This window comes from Recurvomyces mirabilis (assembly GCF_035927965.1).
Source record: "Recurvomyces mirabilis strain CCFEE 5264 chromosome Unknown scaffold_2, whole genome shotgun sequence".
Classification (NCBI taxonomy): domain Eukaryota; kingdom Fungi; phylum Ascomycota; class Dothideomycetes; order Mycosphaerellales; family Teratosphaeriaceae; genus Recurvomyces; species Recurvomyces mirabilis.
This window is the reverse complement of record NW_027041936.1, coordinates 1217864-1241828: the sequence shown is the minus strand read 5'-3', so window position 1 is coordinate 1241828 and position 23965 is coordinate 1217864. Positions and strand designations below refer to the sequence as shown.

The 23965-nt window shown below is 53.3% G+C and overlaps 13 protein-coding genes across 13 annotated transcripts; 4 read left to right on the top strand and 9 right to left on the bottom strand.

Annotated features, from left to right (window-relative positions):
- Positions 1-80: 80 nt before the first annotated feature.
- Positions 81-1319, bottom strand: LTS14_001241 (uncharacterized protein; the record flags this gene model as incomplete). The annotated part of the gene is made up of 1 exon (XM_064833950.1): positions 81-1319. The coding sequence occupies one exon, from the start codon at positions 1317-1319 to the stop codon at positions 81-83; it is 1239 nt and encodes a 412-aa protein (XP_064698911.1).
- A 209-nt stretch (positions 1320-1528) lies between these two features.
- LTS14_001240 (uncharacterized protein) lies at positions 1529-3586 on the bottom strand (the record flags this gene model as incomplete). The annotated part of the gene is made up of 3 exons (XM_064833949.1): positions 1529-2667; positions 2722-3090; positions 3148-3586. The coding sequence occupies 3 exons, from the start codon at positions 3584-3586 to the stop codon at positions 1529-1531; spliced, it is 1947 nt and encodes a 648-aa protein (XP_064698910.1).
- Positions 3587-5059: 1473 nt separating this feature from the next.
- Positions 5060-7308, top strand: FLC3 (putative flavin carrier protein 3; the record flags this gene model as incomplete). The annotated part of the gene is made up of 2 exons (XM_064833948.1): positions 5060-6736; positions 6799-7308. 2 exons carry the CDS (start codon positions 5060-5062, stop codon positions 7306-7308), a joined length of 2187 nt encoding a protein of 728 aa, XP_064698909.1.
- A 798-nt stretch (positions 7309-8106) lies between these two features.
- GLN1 (glutamate--ammonia ligase) lies at positions 8107-9268 on the bottom strand (the record flags this gene model as incomplete). Its single annotated transcript, XM_064833947.1, has 2 exons — positions 8107-8202; positions 8264-9268. 2 exons carry the CDS (start codon positions 9266-9268, stop codon positions 8107-8109), a joined length of 1101 nt encoding a protein of 366 aa, XP_064698908.1.
- A 1731-nt stretch (positions 9269-10999) lies between these two features.
- ABZ2 (Aminodeoxychorismate lyase) lies at positions 11000-11794 on the top strand (the record flags this gene model as incomplete). The annotated part of the gene is made up of 1 exon (XM_064833946.1): positions 11000-11794. One exon carries the CDS (start codon positions 11000-11002, stop codon positions 11792-11794), a length of 795 nt encoding a protein of 264 aa, XP_064698907.1.
- A 106-nt stretch (positions 11795-11900) lies between these two features.
- On the bottom strand, positions 11901-12574 carry LTS14_001236 (uncharacterized protein; the record flags this gene model as incomplete). Its single annotated transcript, XM_064833945.1, has 2 exons — positions 11901-12443; positions 12500-12574. The coding sequence occupies 2 exons, from the start codon at positions 12572-12574 to the stop codon at positions 11901-11903; spliced, it is 618 nt and encodes a 205-aa protein (XP_064698906.1).
- Positions 12575-13986: 1412 nt separating this feature from the next.
- Positions 13987-15283, bottom strand: IDP1 (Isocitrate dehydrogenase [NADP], mitochondrial precursor (Oxalosuccinate decarboxylase); the record flags this gene model as incomplete). Its single annotated transcript, XM_064833944.1, has 2 exons — positions 13987-14405; positions 14458-15283. 2 exons carry the CDS (start codon positions 15281-15283, stop codon positions 13987-13989), a joined length of 1245 nt encoding a protein of 414 aa, XP_064698905.1.
- A 1108-nt stretch (positions 15284-16391) lies between these two features.
- Positions 16392-16778, bottom strand: LTS14_001234 (uncharacterized protein; the record flags this gene model as incomplete). Its single annotated transcript, XM_064833943.1, has 1 exon — positions 16392-16778. The coding sequence occupies one exon, from the start codon at positions 16776-16778 to the stop codon at positions 16392-16394; it is 387 nt and encodes a 128-aa protein (XP_064698904.1).
- Positions 16779-17443: 665 nt separating this feature from the next.
- LTS14_001233 (uncharacterized protein) lies at positions 17444-18887 on the top strand (the record flags this gene model as incomplete). The annotated part of the gene is made up of 2 exons (XM_064833942.1): positions 17444-17833; positions 17880-18887. The coding sequence occupies 2 exons, from the start codon at positions 17444-17446 to the stop codon at positions 18885-18887; spliced, it is 1398 nt and encodes a 465-aa protein (XP_064698903.1).
- Positions 18888-19168: 281 nt separating this feature from the next.
- On the bottom strand, positions 19169-20271 carry LTS14_001232 (uncharacterized protein; the record flags this gene model as incomplete). Its single annotated transcript, XM_064833941.1, has 2 exons — positions 19169-19209; positions 19248-20271. The coding sequence occupies 2 exons, from the start codon at positions 20269-20271 to the stop codon at positions 19169-19171; spliced, it is 1065 nt and encodes a 354-aa protein (XP_064698902.1).
- Positions 20272-20462: 191 nt separating this feature from the next.
- On the bottom strand, positions 20463-20802 carry LTS14_001231 (uncharacterized protein; the record flags this gene model as incomplete). The annotated part of the gene is made up of 2 exons (XM_064833940.1): positions 20463-20585; positions 20635-20802. The coding sequence occupies 2 exons, from the start codon at positions 20800-20802 to the stop codon at positions 20463-20465; spliced, it is 291 nt and encodes a 96-aa protein (XP_064698901.1).
- Positions 20803-21320: 518 nt separating this feature from the next.
- MRF1 (Peptide chain release factor 1, mitochondrial) lies at positions 21321-22620 on the bottom strand (the record flags this gene model as incomplete). The annotated part of the gene is made up of 2 exons (XM_064833939.1): positions 21321-22488; positions 22553-22620. 2 exons carry the CDS (start codon positions 22618-22620, stop codon positions 21321-21323), a joined length of 1236 nt encoding a protein of 411 aa, XP_064698900.1.
- A 697-nt stretch (positions 22621-23317) lies between these two features.
- On the top strand, positions 23318-23912 carry SCL1 (Proteasome subunit YC7alpha/Y8 (protease yscE subunit 7); the record flags this gene model as incomplete). Its single annotated transcript, XM_064833938.1, has 2 exons — positions 23318-23464; positions 23526-23912. The coding sequence occupies 2 exons, from the start codon at positions 23318-23320 to the stop codon at positions 23910-23912; spliced, it is 534 nt and encodes a 177-aa protein (XP_064698899.1).
- Between the last annotated feature and the right edge of the window lie 53 nt (positions 23913-23965).

Below are 23965 nucleotides of genomic sequence, written 5' to 3'. Positions count from 1 at the left end.
GCTGAAACCTTATGGCCTGGATCTAGATCCGTCCCATACTGACCGACAAGACCGTCCGGTTTGCAGATCGCCTAGCAGTGCTAACGCGCGTTCAAGTGAAGGAGGAGACGACGATCGTCTGTGACCTTCCGCTGCGGACCGGCAGCAATCAGCTTACATGCAGAAACGCGCATATAGTGCCCGACACCAGCGCCCGCCGAGCTACTTGCCGTTAACTCAAGGTGAAGACAGCCGCGTTCGTCGCTGTGCTTGCAGGCTAGAGGTAGCAGTATTGTCGTGGTTGGAGCCTCATTGGCGCTCTGCACGTAGACGGCGGCCTCGACCTGCAGGAGCTGGTTGATCGTTTGCCATGGTGGCTTCCCATATTGCATGATCGTAACGATATCGCCAGAGGCTTGGAAGAATTCCAGATTCGTGGCCAAAACGCCGCTGAAGCAGTGGCTAGAGAGATTTGGAGAGGGACACGGAGAGCGCCATGCAAGTATTGACTCGTCGTCGTATGTTTGAATGAACTCTTTCTGGAGACGAATGAATGCCTGCTGCCCCTCGCCATACAGCAGTGGCATGTTAATACCGAGCAGTCCCAGGAGACTATACGCTCTATCCTCGACTCGAGAGGTACGCCGAAACGATGCCCAGCTGAGCTTCATTGCTGCCGACGCACTATCAAGGCTCTGATAGCCGCAAACGTAGCGAGCAGGGACATGAGATGCTTGGGCAAGCATGTGGCCAAACTCGGCCCAGTCTGGGTCGTCCATTATGTAGTACATAGTTGCAGTACGTTTCTTCGCCTTAAAAGTAGCTTTCTCTAGCCGGTACAATGGTTTCCAGACTCGATCGAAGAAGTTCAGTCTGGACGGAGCGAGCAATTCCTGCAAAGTCCATCCTCTTGTGAACCAGGCACTGCTGCCAATCTCCGCATACGAAGCCTCGCTCTCGACATCATTGAAGTAGACGAGGCAAAGGACAGATTCCTTATACCAACTCCACATCGAATTGATCGCCTCCGTCAGCTCAGCACTACTGGACTTGTCGATACAGCATGTGTCAATCCAACCCCACTCGAGGTCTGCCAGCCGAACTGCTTTGCAAAAATCCAGAATCTTCGTGAAGCCAGATCTCGACCGGATGGTGTTCGCTTTGTCGCGCAAATACTCTGGCAGCTTCTCCCCGTGTTGCGCCTGGTCCACACACAGGCAATAGTCAATGTACGACACTTCCTGTCCGTCTAGCCAGCGATGTGATAGGATTGCATACTCCGGTGTGTCTTGATTGTAATACTCTGCGAACTGCAGCGTGGTAGTGTTGAGGAGACGCATAACGTAGCAGCAGCCCCGAGATGCGCAGTATTGTAGCGATGTGTCAGTACTGGACGAAGGTGTCTAAGGCTACATGTATGCAGAGCTTCGTATTTTGCCCCACCTGAGGCATGTAGCACGCATGCAGAGTGCACCGCCACATTTGCATTGGCATCGAAAGGCCCATCTGCGTATAGGATCTCTGTTAAGAGTGCCAGGCTGTCGAACCATTAATTCGGATTAGCACTAACACAACCCACACAATCAACATCTACCCTATTAAACCACGCCCTCTCCCCACTCCCCCTCGCAACCAACTCCTGCTTGCCCCTGGGCTCAAGTTCCAACACAACAATCTCATTGCTCTCCCTCAACCACACCCCCGGAACATACTGGCTCTGCTGCGGTCCCACGCTCCAGTATCGACCAAGATTATAGCCGTTGACATAGAGCACGCCTTTCGTGCCACCGTTGATCGTGAGGTAGGTATCTGCTGCTGCTGTGCCGCAGATGCTGGACGGGAGGGAGAAGGAGCCGGTGTACCAGGTTGGGGAGCTCGTGTTTGAGATTGTCAGGCTGGTGTTCGTGAGGCTGAAATTGAGGTTGGCGGGTGGTGAGGGGATGGGTAGGGCGTACATGCTCCATGGAGCCAACATAGCCGTGCCGATGTAGACATCGCCCACAATACCTTTCCGTTGGTCGTAGAGGGGTGTGGAGAAGTCTACTCGTCCTTGATTCTCTACTAGTAGGCTTAGGACATCACCCGCATGTAGCGAGAGTGAAATGTTCTGCGGGTAGACATAGACGTTGTCGATGACGCCTTTCATGGTGTCGTTGACATACACGATCACGCGGTCTCGTGGTCCATCTCCAACTTTGAGTAGTCCGGTGTGAGACGAGGGCGTAGTGTATCGGTAGAGCGTGTATCCACGTCCTTGGCCGAGCTGCTCCATGCTCAGCGGCCAACCAGAGAATGTCGCGGGTGGAAGATCGTTGAACATGCCAGCGACGGGTTTGAGCACAATATCTTCCGTCTCAAGCATCGGTTTTGTCTCCGGATACTCAGGCAGGCTCCCATTCTGGTATGGGAGTAAGAAATCTCTGAGTTGCCAGTAGATATCCCTAGGTCGTCCACTCTCATTAAGCGGTGCAGCATAATCATAGCTCGAAGTCACTGGCTCCAGCTGACCAAAATTGAGCCCACCATTGCCGAAAGCGAAGTTCGTGCCGCCGTGGAACATGTAGATCGAGAAGCTGCCACCTTGGTCGAGGATGTACTTTAGCCCGGCAATGTTTTGACTGTCGTTGTAGCCGATGCCGCTCACATATGGGTATGTCGCGTTTGGGCCCCAGGTTGTGAGCCAATTTACTGCGACGTGATCAGTACGATGCAAAGAATGTTACGATACAATTGCCGTCTCACTATAATACTCTCCATCCAATTTCGGGCCTCGACTCGAACTCTCAGCATACTTCTCCAGGTTCGTGAACCCAGCATAAGGATCGCCGTCAATCTCACCCAGGATGCCTGGAACAGCACCGTTCACGATATTCGGTGGGGTGCTACCTCCGTCGTTGGTGTACTGTACGATATCGAAATGCTTTGCTATGATGGCAGAGAGAGCAGCTGTGTAGTCGTGATCGTTACTGAAGCTTCCGTACTCGTTCTCCACTTGAGCCATCAGGATGGGCCCGCCTTTCGTGACTTGGTACTGTTGGACATGTTGCGATAGATTGCCCAAATAGTATTCAGATAACATGAGGAATTGTGGGTTGTTTGTTCTTACAGTGACTTCAGATCTTGTGAGCTTCCGATAGTTGCAACATGCCGGAATTCACATGTACGTACTGTTAGGCACCTGACTCAACCATGCCGGAAACCCGCCCCAGTCTCTTTCACCGCACACGTATGGGCCAGGCCGAAGGACGGCTTGTAATCCAGCGTTTTGTATCTCCTGATACCAAGCACCAATATCGTTCATGCCACTGATGCGGTTCCAATCCCACTGGCCAGGCGCCGTTTCCAGCTCGTTCCAGTAGATATAAGAGAAAATGGTGTTCAGACCCATCGCCTTGGCTTTGAGCAATCGATCAGACCAATATTCCCGCGGTATGCGTTGAGGATCCATTTGGCCTCCAAGCATCTGGAAGGCCTCGCCATGGAGGTAGAAGGAGGTCGCATCGTAGCCGAATGAGCTGTTGACTGTAGCTGATCTAGTGTAAGTGGTGGCGTCTACGATAGTGCCTGCAAGCAGCAAAGCTGGCAGGACACTCTTGAGATATTGCATGATATCGGCGTTTTTAGGGAGTACCTGTCTATGGTTGGGGTTCGCTGAGCAGGATTATGTTCGGACAAGACGCAGATGAAGAATCAAGGATACTTTCCTTCCTATACTTGCCATCTCATTTCATTGTGCGGCTTGGCCATGACTCTTGCAATACGACATTGTTAGTGAGCACTGTAACATTCCATGTGGATGTTGTGCGGGGTCGGCTCCTGCAAGTGTGAAGTCCTGGGGGTGCCCTGGGGCAGTTGAAGATCTTCACGACTTATTAGGCAGAATAACTGATCCGAAGCGGACATCTTGACTGCTGTTCAGGTGATCTGGTATCGTCAAGGCCTAAGAGACACATAGTATGGCGGTCCCCTGATTACCATGGATGACGCATGCGTGACATGGTGTGGCATGGTGTTCCTCGAACGAAGCGCATAGTGAGTCCAACACGCTGTGTGGTGATCTCCTGCAGATCTTGGAGAGTGTTTCGTAGGCAAGTACAGTAGGAGAGGGCGATAGCACAGCATAGCAGACCAGACGGCGCTGGTAAATTCATAGCCTCTCTAGCCAGTCGAGACACCAGCTCCATGCGGTTGAAGATGACGCGTTCCAATCATAGACAGCACTCGCGATGATGGAGGTTATTAGATGGTTGTCGCTAGAGGGGACATCCATTCGGAAACGATCGAAGACGAGTAGATAGTGGCACAAACTTGGGCCGCCGAATTGCGCGCCTATCCAGTTGAAAGAAGAAGTCGGAATATTGTGCCGTGCAGTCTAATGTGGTATCCATTGGCAATCCGTTTGGTCGGAAGAGTGGCAGATCTGTATCTGACCAGTCGAAAGCTTCCCCTTGATGTGCAATGCCAAGGAAGGTCAGCGTCGTACGACAGCCATCACAGCCCTCCCAGCGGCCGCACCCCTGAACGACGAATACGAAGTCCAAATCAGCATTCCTTAGCAATCAGCATGCACAGCCCCAAATAATACGCGGAGTCGTACGAACGCACAACTTCATGCGTGGCAGCACGTTGTATCTGCTGTGACATTGATGAAACATTGTCTTCTTCACAACACTCAACAGGTCTCTTCCCTTCCCGCCACTCGCTTTCTGTCTCTTTCCGTGTTTCCTCATAAACTGGGGAAAAGAGGGTCAGGCGCAACGCGTCATCCAAGGCCAAACTTAGCACCAACCAATCATCACTGCCGGGCAGCGTAGTGCTTCGCAACTGCGAAGCAAGCCAGCGCCATCTCCCACCTCTGCATACACACTCACTTACGCCAAATATTCCGTCGCTATCTGCGCGTGTCTTGCAGTAATACGATATACCAGTCTGAGCGACTCCCTCGAGACAGTCACCACCGAGACCGACCCCTCTGCAGTCGCATTGTCGCCACCTACAACTCGCTAGCCAGGCGGGTCGCCCGGATAGACCAACATCCACCACAACTCGAGCGCGAAAAGAGCATCCCACACACATCACGATGAAGGTCTCATTAATATCAGTAGTATGCCTCCTGCTCGGCACCCAGCAGCTGGCCTCAGCAGAGCGCATGCTCTACTCCGACTCCCTCAACCCCTGCCAGACCAACAACAACTTCAGCGCGACCCAATTCGATGTCACCCTCACCCCCGCCAACAACAGTCTCTCCTTCAGCGTCGTCGGCGTCAGCACAATCATGGGCAATGTCACAATAGATCTGCGATTCATTGCTTACGGGTTGCAAGCCTACCAGACCACGCTAGACCCGTGTAAGCTTGGCTTTCAGGGTCTGTGTCCTATGAATGATGGACAGATCAATCTGCCTACGTCCAATGTACCACTTCCGGGTAGCGCGCTGGCTCAGGTGCCGGGGATTGCGTATACAGTCCCGGACTTGGATGCGAAGGTGCAGGTGTACTTCAACTCTACGACCACGGGACAATCGGCGGCTTGCGTGGAGGCAAGGCTATCAAATGGCAAGACGGTGGATCAAAAGGGCGTAGCTTGGGCAATCGCAGTCATTTCTGGCCTGGCGCTTGTTGCATCAGCCATCACATCTGGGCTTGGACACTCAAATACTGCGGCACACGTGGCGGCGAACGCCATGGCTCTCTTCAGTTACTTCCAGGCGCAGGCTTTCATCGGCATGACCGCGGTACCTCTTCCACCTATTGTGGCATCTTGGACGCAGAACTTCCAATGGAGCATGGGTATAATCCGTGTCACTTTCCTGCAGAGGATCGCGACCTGGTACCAGCGCGCAACAGGAGGCACGCCATCTACTGTACTGTCCAGCCTCGGCACCACCAGTGTAGAGGTGGAGAAGCGCAGTCTGGCAGCTGTGACGAATCTGGTCAAGCGTGCCGCATATGAGGTCCACAACAACATCCTACGTGCCCGCAGCAACGCAGCTGGATCGAACGGCGCTGATACCTCGAACACAGTCATAGTCAGAGGTATCCAGCGCGTTGGCTTCCGAGCTGGCATCGAAGTCACCAACATCTTCTTGACAGGCTACATCTTCTTCATGATCTTCGTGGTAGCGGTCGTGATCGGGGTCCTGCTCTTCAAGCTCTTCTGCGAACTCATGGTCAAAGCCGGCCGCTTCAAGGGCGACAAATTCCAGGACTTTCGCAATGGCTGGACCACCGTGCTCAAGGGCATTCTGTTCCGCATTGTTCTTATTGGCTTCCCTCAGATGGTTGTCCTCTGCTTCTGGGAGTTCACCCGCATCGATTCGACTGCTGAGATGGTTCTAGCTATCTTCACCATCTTCACTATGCTTGCGACTGTTGGATGGGCCTGTAGTAAGGTCATTCGACTAGCACGGCGCAGTATCAGCATGCACAAGAATCCCGCCTACATTCTTTACTCGGACCCAGTGTCGCTCAATAAGTGGGGTTTCCTCTACGTGCAGTTCAAGGCGACGGCATACTACTTCATCGTGCCTGTCCTCACCTACATCTTGATCAAGGGCCTGTTCGTCGCACTTGCGCAGAAATCTGGAACCCTTCAGGCTATTGCGCTCGTGGTCATCGAGGCAGTGTTCCTGATTGGCGTCTGCATCATGCGACCATATATGGACAAGAAGACGAACGCTTTCAACATCGCCATCGTGGTCGTCAACTTCATCAGCGCCATCTTCTTGCTCGTATTCACCGGCATCTTCACTCAGCCTGTAAGCTTCCCACACCAACACACTGCCACTGTACTGTATCGCAGCTAACATAATCCTTCCAGGGCATCGTGACCGGCGTCATGGGCGTCATCTTTTTCGTCTACAACGCCGTCTTCTCCACCATCCTCCTCATCATCGTCCTCGTCGCCTCCATCATCGCCCTCGTGGCCAAGAACCCAGATACCCGCTACCAACCCATGCGCGACGACCGTGGCTCCTTCATCAAGTCCCAAACGCAGCTCAACACCGAGCTCGACGCTCTGGGTGCAACGGCAAGAGGAGAGTCCAAGCATGGATGGAGTAACGGCAAAGGTGCCAGAATCGAGGACGATGACGATAGTCTTTCCGGCAGTAGTGCTGATCGGTCTGGACACTCTCACCATCAGCAGCAGCAGCAGCAGAACACTGCATATCAAGGCGGTATGGGGAGGCCGCAGCAATTGGCTGGACCACCCAGCTACAATAGTCGAAGCGACACCGCTAGCCCATACCAGAACAGCCAGCAGGCCAATTCCTTTCGAGGCCAAGGAGCGAGTCCAAGTCCATGGCAACGAGGTGCTGGATACGAATGAGGAAAGACTTCACGGACCACTGCATGTCACGAACGGGAGTCTGCATTTCGATGCCGACTTCCAGACCCAGCTATCTGAGCGCAAACCTGCTGAAGCCGTAGTGGTAGATGCAGATGGCAATGATGACGTGGGCAGGGTGGTGGACATGTATTATCATCCCTCGAGACAGACCGAGGCGGAAAGACTGGGGACAACGAGGATGATATGATGGGTGGGTTTGTATATAGGTTCCTTCCTTTGCATTGGGCGGGAGGTTTACGAAATTGCCGGCTGTGATGGCTGAGCTAGGCGTTTTTTCGTTTCTGGCGCTTGATGGGCAGGCATCATGTCATGTCATGGATTGGTGTATGTGGATAGGTGGAGAAAGGACTACTGTAGTCGTATGATACAATCTCTTTCAAAAAGCTTGCGTCAACTGTATAGATTGTGTGGGCAGGATGGCAGCTTCTGACTTTGTCATTTGACAGCAGCACGGAATGGGCACCTGATCGGTCCAACACACTAGCACTATTCACTCGATAAAGGGCGGGACGTGAAGGCATAGGGTGTAGACAAGCATTCTTCATGCACAGTTCAGAGTACATACAAGCAACTGCCACCGTGGACATGGCAGCAAGTATCGCCATGCATGTCCCATTCGCACCAAGAGGGTCTCCGCTAGTATCCGCACGCACGCCCGCACACACTCTGCAAGGAAGGTATCATATCGCATTGCTCGTTCATCCGTCTTCGCTACACTCCGCTCCCGCTTCCTCATTGCCACCTCTTACTGCTCCTCGTGTATGGTGACTTGATCGCTTATGGTTTGGAGATGGGCACGACCATGTCCAACTCCACGGGCTCGGCCTGGGTGATGGTCTTGTACATCTCGATGCCCTCGACTTTACCGCAAAGCTATGTAAAGTCAGCAGTTGATCTTCAGTGTCAGTTAGTAGGTGTGCTATGCAGTGCTTACAGTCTCGACAATCATGCCGGTGATCTGGTATGGGTCGGCGTTGGAAGCCGGCCTGCGGTCCTCAAAGTAGCCCTTACCCTCGTCGGCACATTGGCGGTTGATACGGACGGAAGCGCCACGGTTCGCGATGCCCCAGCTGAACTTGTCATACGACGCAGTCTCGTGCGCACCAGTCATACGAGCCTCGTTGCCCTCGCCGTACACGGTCATGTGCTCCTTGTGGCGCTTGGCAAGGGCTTCCATGGCCTTCTCCATGTGCTTCATGCCGCCATCCTCACGCATCTCCTTGGTGCTGACGTTGCTGTGGAGACCAGCGCCGTTCCAGTCACCCGGGATGGGCTTAGGCGCGAAGGTGACCTTGGCACCGAATTCCTCGGCCACGCGGTGGAGGAGGAAACGGGACATCCACATGTGGTCGCCGAGCTCGATGCCAGTGCAGGGACCGATCTGGTACTCCCACTGAGCAGGCATGACCTCGGCATTGGTGCCAGAGATATTGAGCTCGGCGTACAAGCAAGCCTTGTAGTGAGCCTCGACGATATCTCTGCAGAAGACCTTGCCGGTGCCGTTGCCGCAGTAGTAAGGACCCTGGGGAGCTGGGAAGCCATTCTTGGGCCAGCCGTATGGCCAGCCTTGCGCATCGAGGAGAGTGTACTCCTGCTCGAGACCGAACCAGAACTCATGCGAGGCGTTCTTCTCCATCAGGACTGCGGCATCGTGGCGGAAGTTGTAGGAGTTGGGCTTGCCGTCGGACATCCAGCACTCGGCGAGGACGAGGAGGTTGTCGCCGAGACGGAAAGGATCCGGGTACATCGCCACAGGACGGAGGTAGACATCGGAGTTGTCGCCCGGCGCTTGGCCGGTGGAGGAGCCGTCGAAGTTCCATTCTGGGAGCTCCTTGATTGAGGTCGGCTTCTTCTTCAGGGTCTGAAAAGTGGTGTGGTCAGTCTGGTAATCCGAACCATGTTTTTTTGGTAGGCCAGAATATGGATCAAAGCTAGCCATATTACAGTACCGCCGACTGCGGCTTAACTGCCAAATCTCTTGGGTAATGGCTTCGTGTCTCGCCCGATCCGCGCCGAGGTCAAGCCACGAAGTGACGAATCTCAACCTCACTGCACTGCCTTATCTTTTTTCTGTTGGGCATGCCAGGAAAGTGGTAGGAGGATCGGAAATCACTCACCCTGCACTTGGAGCGCGTGCCACCAGATGCATCAATCCAGACATACTCGACAATCACAGCGCCTTTCTGTGGGAGCGAGAGGTATTTCTGAAGCTGTGGAATTGTCAGTACATTCATCGTGGAGCTGGAACGAGTTTCACTTACATTGGTGGTATTCGAAATGTGTGGTACTTCAGCCTGTAGAAGCTGTTAGTTGTTTGTTTCGAGCTGTGATATTGTCGCGTGCCCTCACCATGACTGCTAGAATGTGCGGGATGTATTTGTGTGGTGGTTTTGGTATTACGGTGTCAAACTAGACGAGTGGCGAGTGAGCGTTTTGCGAGGCGCTCCGAGGAGTAGCAATAAGAGTGAGTGCAAACAAAGAAAGATGTGGAAGTGGTAGGGATATTTAGCAAACAGACTGACCGGCAGAATCATGGAGAGCTTGGTCCAGGGTTGGGGTTGGTTGGCCCCTGCAGCACCACACTCTACGGTAGCGGCGTAGCCCACCAGTGTTATCCCCCGTGCATGGCACTATAGTTCTCAAGAAGCAATTGACCGTCGTTGCTAGGCCAAAGTACGATCCGGAGAGCCGTTTACGTCGGGGTCATAACCGAGATCTAGAACTGTAGCCAGTAGATGGTCTGGAAACGTGGAATTCCTTCTGCGTTGCTATCTTGCCTCAAAATCATGCCCGGGATAAGTCCTAACCCAACGCCGACAATTATGCTACAAGGTACCAGATGACTCTGTCTTACGACACACATGCAAGAGCTGGAATCTCCTTTTTTTTTAAACTTGCCCCTTATGCTGCTTGTTCACCACCAGCTCATGTCACGGGCTCGTTGCTCTCCCCACGGTAAGGTACCGCGACGTCAGGATTGATATGCCCCTCCGCACTGATAAGCCTCGCCGCATGGCGTCCACTACTACCTGCAGGCACGCATAGTGGCTTCTGTCCCCCTTCCCCTCGTCCGACAAGGTTATAGATTGACGGGATCAGCAGCAATAGGTGCCAAGTCAAGCGCTGACGGTAGATGGACTCAGATAATTATCCTGTCCTTACCAAGCTCTCTCGTCCCAACTCAAAGCATATATACATGTAGCTCTAGCAATGTTGAACACACGATATATGTCCGGAAGCGCTCACACATGACTTTCCTGCAAGTGTTTGCCCTCGCCGAGCTCTCACACCGCCTTCGGGTGTACCCGTTCAAAGATAAGAGATCATCAGCGGCGAATCAGCTTCTCCGTTATCGACAAGCGTTTTGACTAAATGTGGCTCAGTAAAGGTGTGGCGCCGTGTCTAGTTCCCTCTCCACCAGAGCGGCAATAAAAGCTCCGAAGTAGGAACATTGTTTTTCACACGAGCACGTGATAAAAAGGACTCATCCGTATATGACTCTACAGGATATGGCTTGGCAGGCTATGGCGAGGACGACAGAAGAGCCCTTCACTGTGGCATGATTTGTAGACGATCTGCTGGAAGCAACAAAGGAAGCCCATAGCCAGTGCAATTTGAGACAGAATTGCACCCACAACCGGACGACCATCTAGCATACGACTCCATCAACATGACACACGATCAACCATGCCCGTCCGAGGAGCCTCACGTCTTCACCACTGTCCGCTACGATCCGGCTTTGCTGCATAGTGCCGAGAACACGGAAGCATCCTGCCATCGCCCGTGCCCATTCTACATGTTGGAACATCACTGGACTAGACTTCAGGTCGCAAAGTGGAACACCTCCATGGCTGGTAGTGGTCCTTCCCAGTTGCTCCAAGGTCTACTCCATGGCGTGAAACAATGGCATGCCAAAAACCCTGGCAAGGAGATGCACAGCCTGCGCTGCAAGCATCGAGTCTATCCTGATGGCCACACGACAAGTGAAATCGCCCCAACGCCAAGCTTATCGATGGAGGATCTCTTTCCAAGGACATTGGGCAAAATTGAAGGAGGTACTGATGAAGTAGACTGGGTCGTCTACATTGACCCGGACTCGTGCGAAGTAAGTGCATCGACCATGTATAAGACCTGGGATCGCTTCTTCTATGACCGAGCAAGGAAGTCAACGGGTATCACACACCTGTATGACAAGAAGGAAGTGTTACTTTACAATACTGATAGCGAAATTTTGGATGCTTCGATATCCACACCATACTTCTTTCGTGATGGCAGGTGGGTGACACCCGCTGCAGCTTGTGGTGGTCAGCAGGGTACTACTCGTCGTTGGTCCCTTGAGCAGCGTCTTTGTGAAGAAGCTGTGGTCAAGAAGGAGAGTATGCGAAATGGCGAAATCATCTGGCTCAGCAATGCTGTTCGTGGATACTATCGAGCTCGATTTGTTGAGCACCTCAACGAAGATTGAACGATCGCCACCAGATTATCAGGGAGTGCTATGGTTTTAGGAACAAGGAGACGTGCCCGGGCAAGCAATCGGACCGGTGTTGTCATCTATCAACCTACAGTCCTTCTCAGCCACCACTCGACCTTGGTCCATGACTGGGAGACCTGCGTACCAGTCTCTGCTTCTTCTGTGTACTACTTGGCGGCTCTGTGCCAGATTCCATGCGGCTGCATTCGTTCAGCGCATCTGATGAAGCGATCGGCTGTCCATTGGCTTCTGCCACCATCTGAGCAGCTTTGCCTCTCATTATGGCCGTCTTCGGATCTCCTTCCTGAATTCTCATGGCTGTCATCTGCTTTCTGGCATAGAATGGCCAGGGCTCGTCGATAGTACTGATGGCCGCGAAGCGCTCCATCGGGGTCAAGCCGGTACCTGCACTGCAATCGTGCACGCGAGGAATGTCGACTGGCGTGTGATATAACGAGACAGGTGGATGTGGAACCTGCTCATGAGGTCCGTGGCTTGGATTCACCACGTTTCGGTTGTGGTCTGGGTCCACTTCGGAGATGTCCAACACGATGCCATACTGTCGTGCCATCCGGCGATCTGTTTGTCGTGCTGCCTCCGTCTGAACCAACTCTCGGGCGGCTATCTCCATGGCAGCATCGATCTACCGGAGTCAGCATTAAAATCAGCGACCTTTGCAAACCGATTCGCAATACTCACGTCCTGAGATATACTACGCTGTGCCAGACCCTGATTTATTAGACGCTCTGTACGGTTCTGACCGAGATTCTCCATGTTTCTGTGGTACGATACACGAGGGAGCGTGGATGAGAGGACTGCGAGGGGAGATCACATTGCTTGGAACCTCGTAGAATACCATAACATATATCATTCGGCTTGAAAAGACCGATATGGTGGGCAAGACTGGCCGGCAGCAGCATCAAGTCGAAACACACTATCGCACGCCTCCGAGCGCCTCCTGTGCGAGCAGACATGGAAGCTGATGATCTCCCCACGACACATCCAGCATCAGGAGCCATGGTGCGATCCGGGATCACAGATGAGGTGACGAAGTGACGGTTAGTGATCCCGAGCGGGTGGTACGCAGATCTCACCCGCAAATGTATCTGCAGGGAGGCAGGCGGCATCCCTGTCTGCCACGCGACGTCTGCAGGTCCTTGAGTCAGGTGGTACCGCTTTGCACCAACGTGAGATAGCATATATGGCCATGATCTGCAGATTTCGTAGGGTCCTACAAGACAATGCGCGACTAAGGCACAGGGTCACGCAATGGCAGGTTACGAAGAGCGTCCAGTTGCGATATTTCACGCAATGAAGCGTGTCCGCATCGTCTCCGGCCATTGTGAGGTCGGCGTCGTACTCCATAAATCGTACACCAAAAGGGTCGATCCGACCAGGCGATCATAACGACCGGGCGGACAGCATTGAGATGCTCGACTCTGGCCGGTGTCTCTGCAAGGGTCCCGTCGACCATCAACAGCCAACCGCATGTCGGGTCCCAGATCCCGGCGCTCCTTCACAAGCCACCACACTTCGACCTGCCTCCTCGCACGAGCTGCATGGGCGCATCAATATCAATGCCAAGGTAGTGTGGTTGCACGACATACTGCTTAGGCCAAATTAATGTCAAAGCAACGACATCAACGTTCAGCCTTGCAAGGATGTTTCAGCCTATAGAAGCAATGGAAGCCTTCTAGCGTACGCCACACGTGGCATGGTCTAATCTCTCCGCCTCCCGCCCCTCACACCCCTCTTCGAAGGGCCCAACTTGGACCGTCAGTATGGTGGGTGGGATGGAGACGATCAGCCCGATCGCTTTGTGCAATTGTCACGGTTGAGCAGTTTTGGGCTCGAGCGTAGGAGGTGGAAATGGGTCCAGGTCACCGCCTCAAGGTGGACATGAACACGCGCTGCCCCATGTCTTCAGCTGCTGCATCGATGTGATGGGACGAACAGGACGAGTCAGAATGTGATTCAATCCTATGCAGATCACAGGAGGGGTCCTTGAGTCCGCGGTGAGTAGAGGAGGGCTGGTGAGATGTGGACTGCTTCAAGGTCTACTCGTAGACCTGCAGTCGCCCGGCCCGGTGAAACCGGCTATTCGAGGGCCAATAATGAAAGGTCCATCAGGTGCATGGATCTGTCCGAAATCATGCGCCTAGATCCCACCGAATTAGAAGATACGTCTACAACTTCGCACTTAACACAGCCTTCATCCTCTTCTCCACAGCATTCAAATACTCCGTCGTAGTAACATAATCATCCTTCTTCCCACACGAAATCGCCAAGTCCTTCGTCATGATTCCCTGCTTATCTACAACATGGATACATGCCTCCTCCAAACTTTCCGCAAACTTCACAACCTCAGGAGTCCCATCCAACTCTCCTCGTTTCGCTAGTCCGCGCGTCCAGGCGAAGATGGAGGCGATGGGATTGGTGGAGGTGGGGTTGCCTTTTTGATGTTCGCGATAGTGGCGGGTGACGGTACCGTGGGCGGCTTCGGCTTCGTAGGTCTTGCCGTCGGGGGTGATGAGGACGGAGGTCATGAGGCCGAGGGAGCCGAAGCCTTGGGCTACGATGTCGGATTGGACGTCGCCGTCGTAGTCTGGGATGCATGTTAGCCAGAAACACCATCTGGTAGGCTGACGACGACTCACTCTTCATAGCAATGACCATGCCACCTTCACTCTTGATCATTTGTGCCACCATGTCGTCGATCAAACGATGCTCGTACCAGATACCCTTGGCCTCAAATTCTTTCCTGTACTGGGCCTCGTAGATCTCCTGGAAGATGTCCTTGAACCTGCCGTCGTATTTCTTCAGAATAGTGTTCTTAGTGCTCATGTACATAGGCATGTTCAAGCTCAGAGCGTGCTTGAAGGATGCATGCGCGAAACCTTGAATGGACTCGGTTGTGTTGTATTGCGTTTGTGCGACACCACCTTGTGTCTTCTCGTCGAACTCGAACACTTGAATCTTCTCTGGCTTGCCGCCCTTGGGTGTGAAGACCATCTCGAGAGTACCTGGGCCGTCGATCACCTTGTCCTTGGCTCGGTACTGGTCGCCGAACGCATGACGACCGATGACAATAGGTTTCTTCCATCCTGGCACCAGACGAGGAATGCGAGGAATCACGATAGGCTCTCTGAAGACTGTGCCGCCAAGGTGATTTCTTATCGTTCCGTTAGGACTCAGCCACATCTGCTTCAGCTTGAACTCTTCCACTCTCTGCTCGTCGGGAGTGATAGTAGCACATTTCACACCAACACTATACTTCTTGATCGCTTCCGCAGCATCCAGAGTCACCTGATCGTTCGTCTCGTCTCGATAGGGAAGGCCAAGGTCGTAGTACTTCAGGTCGATATCGAGGTAAGGATGGATAAACTTGTCCTTGATGTCCTGCCATATTATCCTCGTCATCTCGTCGCCATCGAGCTCGACCACGGGGTTCTTGACCTTGATCTTCGGGATCTCGGAAGCCATGTTGCGTCGTTGCTGCAGCTTGGCAGCGATTGGTCGGGGAAAGGATCGGGTTGTCGCGGAGAGGTGAGAGGAGAGTGCAGATGCGCGTTGTGCAGCGATGAATGGTCGAAGGGTAGACATGTCGGCGAGAATGCAACGGGTGCTGCGGTGTCTGATGCACGACTGAAGCTCCCGCGAATGCAAAGCCGTGGTCGGCGGGTCGATGGGTGGCCGAGGCTACAGCAGCAAAAACCTTCTTTTTGTAGCGGGAGACACACAGCTGCTGGTGACGAAGGCGGGGCAGGCACGTTCGGTTGGCATTATCAGCCTGTTTACTTCCTCCTTATATCCGAGAGGATACGAGACGGCGACGATTCGTCTGGGCATTTTCAGCGAATGAGTACGAATCAGCACTATACATTCAAGTTATAATGACCACTGTAGCAGAGAACTACACGAAAGTGTTTCATGAAATGGCAGCGAGGTTGGCCATGGACCCAGATCTAAACGGCATTATCTACAGTCTCTGTGCATATGTAGTGTAAGGTCATACTGAGCCTGACACGTCGTCGCCAAGTCAATATGCTGACTGCCATGCTGGTGTTGACATGCAGGTACAGAAATCTATCTGAAGTCGAGATGCGCTGTAGTAACATGAGTGTACACAGCTAATTGGCTGGCCTGCAGAGCACTTTCGCCAGTCTTGCAATGTATGCGTATGCCACCAGTGGTGCGGGTCCACATGAGAGTAGAACAGTCATTTCGGCCTTCGAGACAAGACCTCTATCACTTTCAAGCAGACCAAGGTCGGGATTGCAAGGTAATCGATGTACCCTCCCTCCAAAAGCCTTTCGCTAATTCGTGTCACAACGCCGAGGCGTTTGCTTCGATCCATCATGGAGGATGCTGCTCAACGACGCCTCTCGCAGTCGTAAGGAGGATTGGCTGTGAATGAATCGAGGTACCAGAAGCACCAGGACCAGAACAGACTGTCTTGGTACTTGGGTGTGATGTTGCTTCGTTATACCAAGCTCAACAAGGTATCATGTGTATGGCAGACATGAATGAGCTTTGTCCTTCTGACATCCCAAGAGCCATCGATAAGTCGTCCATGACATTGCCTGCCCTTTCACGACCCTCTGTACGTCGTATAACTCCACGGTCCCAACAACAACGGAACATGATAATGCTGTTCCTCCTTCTGCGCAGCAAATCGCAGCTCGACCTCCGGCCAGAAAGTCTTCCTCTTGCCAAAGTACGCCTCGGTGTCGAATGTTAGACTCCAGACCATCTGCTCCCCATCTGCTAGCTCGCTCTTCACCTTCTCGACGATCTCGTTAATGTTGACTGAGGATGTCCACGCTGGCACTCTTCCGTCACCGTTCGTTTGGGCTGTCCAGTGCGCCGTAGTGGCCTTGGCAGGAGAGACTAGCTTTAGCTTGACGTCAATGCCTGCGGCGGGTTTGCCAGAGATGGTGTCGAGGACGTGGCAGGTTATGAAGGGTCGATCAGCCATGATGGGCTGTGGTGGTCGTTCACTTGCAAGGTTTGGTATATGTGCTTGTAATGCTTCGACTCTCCTGTTGGCCAGCGAGGTACTTTGGCGCTGCATGCCTGTGTACATGCGATCACAAGGAGAAAGAAGAATAGAGAACAGGTGATACGGATAATGTTGGTATGGATTGAAACGTCGGATCTCGCCGATCATTTCCCGCGCTCATGACCGCAGCTTCTTGCTGCTTGAGGTTCAGTGATGGACATACATTCTATCATGAGTATGGGATCCCACGCTCGTGACAGAGGAGGACCCCGACTCAGACCGCCATTCACTCGATGCGAACGATGAAAAGTGATCTCTATCTTGCCGTTTCGGGAAGGCACGCTGTCTGCATCGTATCACCTCGTGCCGAACCACCATTGTTGATTTACATCCACCACCAAGGCAACAACACAAGCCTCCATATGCACATCACTCACGGCCTGGTAATAGCACAGGAGCATCCAATTGCTTGACAGTATGAGCTCCACAAGGAGCATTGAGTTGACTTTGCGGGGCGTCCATGTCGTACCTTATTACCGAAGTCGCATTGTCGATCATGAACAACATGTAGGTCAATTCTGAGATCATTTCTGGCTTTCCCTTCACATCCTCAGTCATTGACAGACGCACTTACCGCCACCATGACAAGCTTATCGACCAAGCTCGCCGAGCGCGAAGCAGCCGGCAGACCAATCCAAGTCGGCCTCATAGGTGCTGGCAAGTTCGGATCAATGTTCATATCACAATGTCATCGGACTCCTGGTATGCGACTAGCTGGTATTGCAGACCTCTCAGCCGATCGAGCAAAAGCTGCTCTCAAACGAACTGGGTTTCCAAAAGACGCCTACGACACGACTGGATCGATGAGTGTCGAAGAAGGCATCAGGGCAGGCAAGACGGCGATCACGACCGACTCTGCTGCGCTTATAGCTACGCCTGGTATTGATGTCATACTTGAGGTCACTGGGAGCCCTGCTGCTGGTATACGCCATACATTGCTATGCTGTGAACACAAGAAACATATTGTTATGGTATGTCTCATCTGTCGTTCCGTCAATAGTGACTGATGAGGAGCAGATCAACGTAGAAGCAGACGTCTTGGCTGGACCACTACTAGCACGCAAGGCGCGCGAAGCAGATATTATATACTCCATGGCGTACGGCGACCAACCAGCTTTGATTGCCGAGCTTGTGGACTGGGCACGAACAGCAGGCTTTGATGTTGTCTGTGCTGGAAAAGGCACCAAGCATCTGCCTGCGTACCATGCATCGACTCCTGATACTGTGTGGGACTACTATGGCTTCACGAAGGAGCAACTGGCAAGTGGCGACTTCAATCCGCAGATGTTCAACTCTTTCTTGGATGGCACAAAATCTGCTCTAGAGATGGCCGCAGTGGCGAATGCTTGTGATTTGACGCCACCCGACGACGGACTACTGTTCCCTCCTTGTGGCCGCCACGATCTGCCAGGAACGCTTCGACCCAAAGCAGATGGCGGTCTGCTAGACAAGAAAGGCACGGTCGAGGTCGTCTCTTGCCTTGAAGTTGACGGTAGACCTGTTCACAACGACTTACGATGGGGGGTATACGTCATCATCGAGGCGCCGGGCGAATATCAGAAAGATTGCTTCAAGCAATACGGACTTGAAACAGACTCGACTGGGAAGTATGCAGCACAATACAAGCCCTTCCACCTCATTGGACTAGAGCTCGGCGTCTCGATAGCGAATATCATGTGCCGTGGCGAACCGACAGGCCAAACGCGCACATGGGCCGGCGACGTCGTAGCGACAGCGAAACGCGATCTCAAAGCCGGCGAGAAGCTCGATGGTGAAGGCGGCTTCATGGTGTACGGCAAGCTCTTGCCCGCGGAGGCATCTATGAAGATTGAGGGCCTGCCAATCGGTCTCGCCCATGGTCTTGTGCTGAAGGCAGACAAGAAGCAAGGGCAGGGCCTGAGCTGGAAGGATGTCGAGTATAGTGAAAAGAACCAGGCTGTCGCTGTGAGGAGGGAGATGGAGGCGGCGTTCACGAAAGAGTTTGCTGCCAAGAAGGGTGTCAACGGTACTAATGGCGTGCATTGAGATTCCGTGGTTGCAGTCTTATACAAGTGACTACCCCTCTAATCAATTTGCTCAGGAAGCATACACCCAGCAAACATCAGATGCCAATTCTGTCGCGGTTGGTCCTGCGGTGTCACTTAGCCGACGTATCTGAATTTCCGCTGTATATAATTCCCGGATGCCTGCCCTGCGCTCATGACTCTCGAAAGTTCCATCACAGACAAGCATCCATCATACAGCTCGTCAGCAAGAAAACGACCGTAGCAAGCAATGCTAAAGAAGGCTGCCTTCTCGCACCATCACTACTCGGACACTTCCCACGACACACCTGAGACGGTCCACCCTGCGCCGCCAATGTGCTGAGCGCAGCATGCAACTCACTATTCGCCACACTAGCCGCGGACATGCTAGCAGCCGCTGTATCGAATTGTGGCGTGACTGTACCTGAAGGAGATGCTGTGGGCTTCCAGTCGAGTAACTTGGTTATCTTCTCCGTAGATGGCGGATGGCCTGCAGAAGCGGGCATGATGATTGTCGCGGTCATGAGCTCTGGTGTCACGCCTCCTAAGGTGCCCTCTGGAGGTGCACTGACACCGTATGCCAAGTTGGCGAGGGGTGGTGTTGTGGTGAAGAGGCTGCTTAGAACCGTGATTGCTGTGATGGCGCCCGTAAGTGGCGGTGCTGTGAGAGAGATTCCTGCGTTGAGTGCTGCGAGCCAGGCCTCGAAGTTGGCGATGACCAGATATGCCAATGGGTTCTGTGAGCAGCAGAAGTTCTCGATATTCGAGAATTCCGAGGCGAGAGTGTCGACTAGGATGCCAGACGTGAAGCTCTCAAGGCAGTTGGCACAGCCCGTGAAGTTCTGCCACAGCATGTTCGTCTTGCCAAAAGGATTTGAAGCACTCGTCTCGCAGAGACATGTTTGGAAGTTGAGACTCTGGCTTGCGTTGTATGGATCCGTCCATGGAGCATTGGATCCGTAGCAGTCCTCGATATGCTGGAAGATAGAGCCACATCCTGGCTGCGGCAACTCGCCAGCTTTCTGAACGCCACCCGGCTCGGTCAGACATTGCTCAACCGCGGTTACGTTCAAAGCAGTCGGATTTGATGGTAGAGGAGCCGGTGCAGCTGTGATGCCCACTGGTATCTGTGATGTATTCGAGCTTGTCGCCATCGATGTCGAAGTGGTCATGGGCAACCTCGTGCTCGTACTGGGGCCAGAAGTCATCGTTAGTGGCACGACGATGGTCGTGGTCATTGTCGAGGTGGAATATAATGTGCTCATGGGCGCGGTACTTGTCGAGCTCTGCCCAACAGTAGTTATGTCAGTCACAGTCACAGTCAGAACGTTCGCATGCTCATTAATGGTAGTAGCATCCTGGTTGACGACTTCGGAGGCCGACATTGCTGAGGAAGACGATTCGGTTCGTGTCGCAACCGAGGGGTTTGAAAAAAAGCTACTTTCGTGTGCAATAGCGGATGTAGATTGTGTCAAGAAGCAGAGAGTCGGCGCCAGATCACTCGTATGCGTCAAGCTTGGCTCGCCACCAGTGAATGGAGGAGGGAGGAAGAGCGGTGCAGTGAACGAAGGAGGTCCTAGTAGAGGCGGGCCCGCTGGATGTGACCCGACTGGAGAATCGCCCAGTGGAAGACTTGCAGCAACATGCATGAGAGGAGGTTCGCTCCAACCGATAGCACCAGAAAGCCGGCCAGGCAGATCTGACATGCGAGGGCCACCTTGCCAAGGTAGCAAACTGGATGTACTCACCATTTGATGAGTCGGGAACTCGCCGTACGGCTGAGCATGCCCCAGATTCTCCGTTGACGACCCCGAGCTCGTTGTGGATGCAGGAGCCACATAGATCGTGCTTGTCGCATGGACAGTGCTGTAATCCACGATCTCGACTGTGGTTGTTGGGCCCGCCGCGGCGGCCATAATGAAGATGAACAATATTCTCGCAAGGGTTAGTTATCGAGGTAGTGTTAGGTGGATCATGGTTGTGTTCCGTATTGAGGTAGAGGTCGATGAGAGGGAGGCAAGTGGTGGTAGGACTTTGATGTGTTTGCTTGCGGGCCGAAGGTCAAGGAGTAGGTACCTAGTCAAGGTTCGACTCGGTCATGCAGGGGTGATATTGTCGCTGGTATAGTCACTGTGAACAATGCCGGTGACCAGCAGTCCAGTGAGTACTGATGCACCGCTGCAGCGTGATGGTGGCTGGGCGGCAGCCGGGAATGTTATTTTCGTAAGAAGCTTCCTTGCATTGAAGATGGGCTTGTGCAGTGTTGACGATCTTGCACTGATGGTGCGCAAGTTTACGTTCTGTTGAAATGTCTGTAAGCTGTACTAGGATCAGACGCGAGCGATGGCGATGAGGGACGAGAACGCACATATGAGCATTGTGCTCAACTTGGCACGTGATAGTGGCACATACCACGTGATGGACTGAGCGGACTTCACTTCTTCTGTGCCTGTATACTCTCCTCCTCAGCGACCAGCCCAAGGACTTCTTGCTCCGCCATCCAAGCGCGTACACTTTGCATGACTCGCTCAAGCGCTTCACCACCTTCCATAACATCATCCAGATTGCGTACATCTAGCCCGCTACGATGATCGCTCACTCGCTGTTGACCCCAGTTGTACGTGCGTACCTTGTTCTCACGCCCAACTTTACCTGCTCCAGCGCCACGCCGCAGCACGGCGAGTTCTTCCTCGCGCACTTCTCGCCTTTGCTGCGCGATACGTGATCGCAGTAATTGCCAAGCTTTCTCGCGATTCTGGATCTGCGATCGCGTTTCCTGCATAGATACCACAGTGTTGGTGGGAAGGTGCGTCAGTCGAACGGCGGATTCGGTACGATTGACATGCTGCCCTCCTGCACCACTCGCGCGCATGACATCCAGCCTGACCTCCTTCGGATCGATGTAGTAGTCACTCCTCGGATCGTTGAAGCTGTTCTCACCCATATCGCCACTGGTCTCTGCGTCGATTGAGGGCAGCACCAAGACGCTGGCGGCGGAGGTGTGAGTCCGGCCTTTGCTTTCCGTAGCTGGCACGCGTTGTACTCGATGAACACCAGCTTCGCATCGTAGTATGCCGTAGGCGCCAGGAGAGTCAATCTCAAGCACAGCTTCCTGCACATGAGTGGTTCCAGCTCCACCAGATACTGTTCCTTCTGCAGTCTCGTATTTCAGCAGTGCTGTGCGCAGGCCAGTGCGAGCACAATATGCCTCGTACATGCGCACAAGGTCGCCTGCGAAGATCGCAGCCTCATCGCCGCCAGCCCCGGGTCGGATCTCCACGAGACATGGCAGGTGTGCGAACGGGTGCACCGGAACGAGACTCGACTTCAGTGCTGAGGATGCTTGCTCGATTCGATCTTCAGTATGCTGCACATCTTCCTCGGCCAACTCTCTGAGCTCCTTGTCCGAAGACTGTAATAAGGACTGTAGTTCTGCAAGTGCTGAATGCGCCTGGTCATACTCCTTTACAGCGGTAGACGTGGACTGCAACTCTCCAAGCCTTTTCGCAGCCGATGCATCGTAGTCGGTGGCAAGCTTCTTCGTCAACGTTACATGCTCGTCTGATATTGATCGTGCTCGGCTGAGCAGTACTGGGGATACGCTATTGCCTATGAAAGCTGCAAGTTGTTAATATGGACCTTTACATCCTCATCATATCGTCTTACAGGTGCTCTGGTGGCGAACATGCAGCACCTGATGCAGATTTTGTGGCTTGGAGATCCTGCCTAAGCATCTCGTATACACACATGGACTCCTCGCAAACATGTCATTGTCGCATGCTGAGAAGGATTGTTCAACGCGATCTTCATGCGCGACCGCGGAATCGTAGCGCGTGAAGCTTTGGGCACACTAGGCGCAAGTAGCTACGCGTTTGTAGAGCCTCATATACACGATACATACAACCACCAGATCTATCACACGACCGATACACCATCACTGCCAGCTCAACATCCTCGCGACCACGATCCGCGCCTCAGAGACACGAACACGCTGATAATCGTACTTCGAGGGCACCTTCAATATGTCGGGCAAGTCATCAAGCTAACGGTCAACCACAACCTCTGGCTAATGACTTCATACAGGCAGCGCTGGCTTCGACCGACACATCACCATCTTCTCAGATCAGGGCCGCCTGTACCAAGTTGGTGTGTAACCTCAACCACCGACACCAATCGATCTCGATATGCTAACACTAGCGTTTCCACAGAATATGCCTTCAAAGCGATTACCGCCGCCAACATCACATCAGTGGGTGTGCGAGGGAAGGACTGTGCAGTAGTGCTGTCACAAAAGAAGGTGCCGGTATGTACACGAGCTGAGTTTATGGGTAAGACCAACTACTGACCTGAGATGTCTGGCTACAGGACAAGCTGATCGACCCTGCTTCCGTCTCATACGTCTACAGGCTCTCACCATCAGTCGGCTGCGTCATGACTGGCTCAATAGCAGATGCAAGGGCGTCCGTGTCGCGCGCAAGAGGAGAGGCTGCAGAGTTCAGGTACAAGTACGGATATGAGATGCCATGCGATGTTCTGGCGAAGAGATTGGCGAACATCAATCAGGTGTACACACAGAGGGTAAGCTTGAGCTGGAGAAAGATATTGAAGGACTTGAATCATGGCTGACTTGATATGCAAGGCGTATATGCGACCATTAGGAGTTGCAACTACTCTCATCTCCCTCGACTCGGAGCTCGGACCCCAGCTGTACAAATGCGATCCAGCAGGATACTATGTCGGCTACAAAGCAACTGCTTCGGGGCCCAAGGCGCAAGAAGCACTGAACTATCTGGAGAAGAAGCTCAAGAACAAGGACAACGCGGAAGGCGATTGGGAGGAGGTGGTCGAGCTGGGCATTGCGACGCTCAGTACTGTGCTCAGCGTGGATTTCAAGAAGGGCGAATTAGAGATCGGTATTGTTGGTGGACCCAAGGCGGACGGCAAGGAGGGGACGGACACCAGCTTCCGATCGCTGACCGAGGAGGAGATCGATGCGCGACTGCAGGCCATTGCTGAGAAGGATTGAGCAAGCGGTGTCGTGGTGTCACTATTAACGGGACTTCCCCTTCAGCTTGCTAC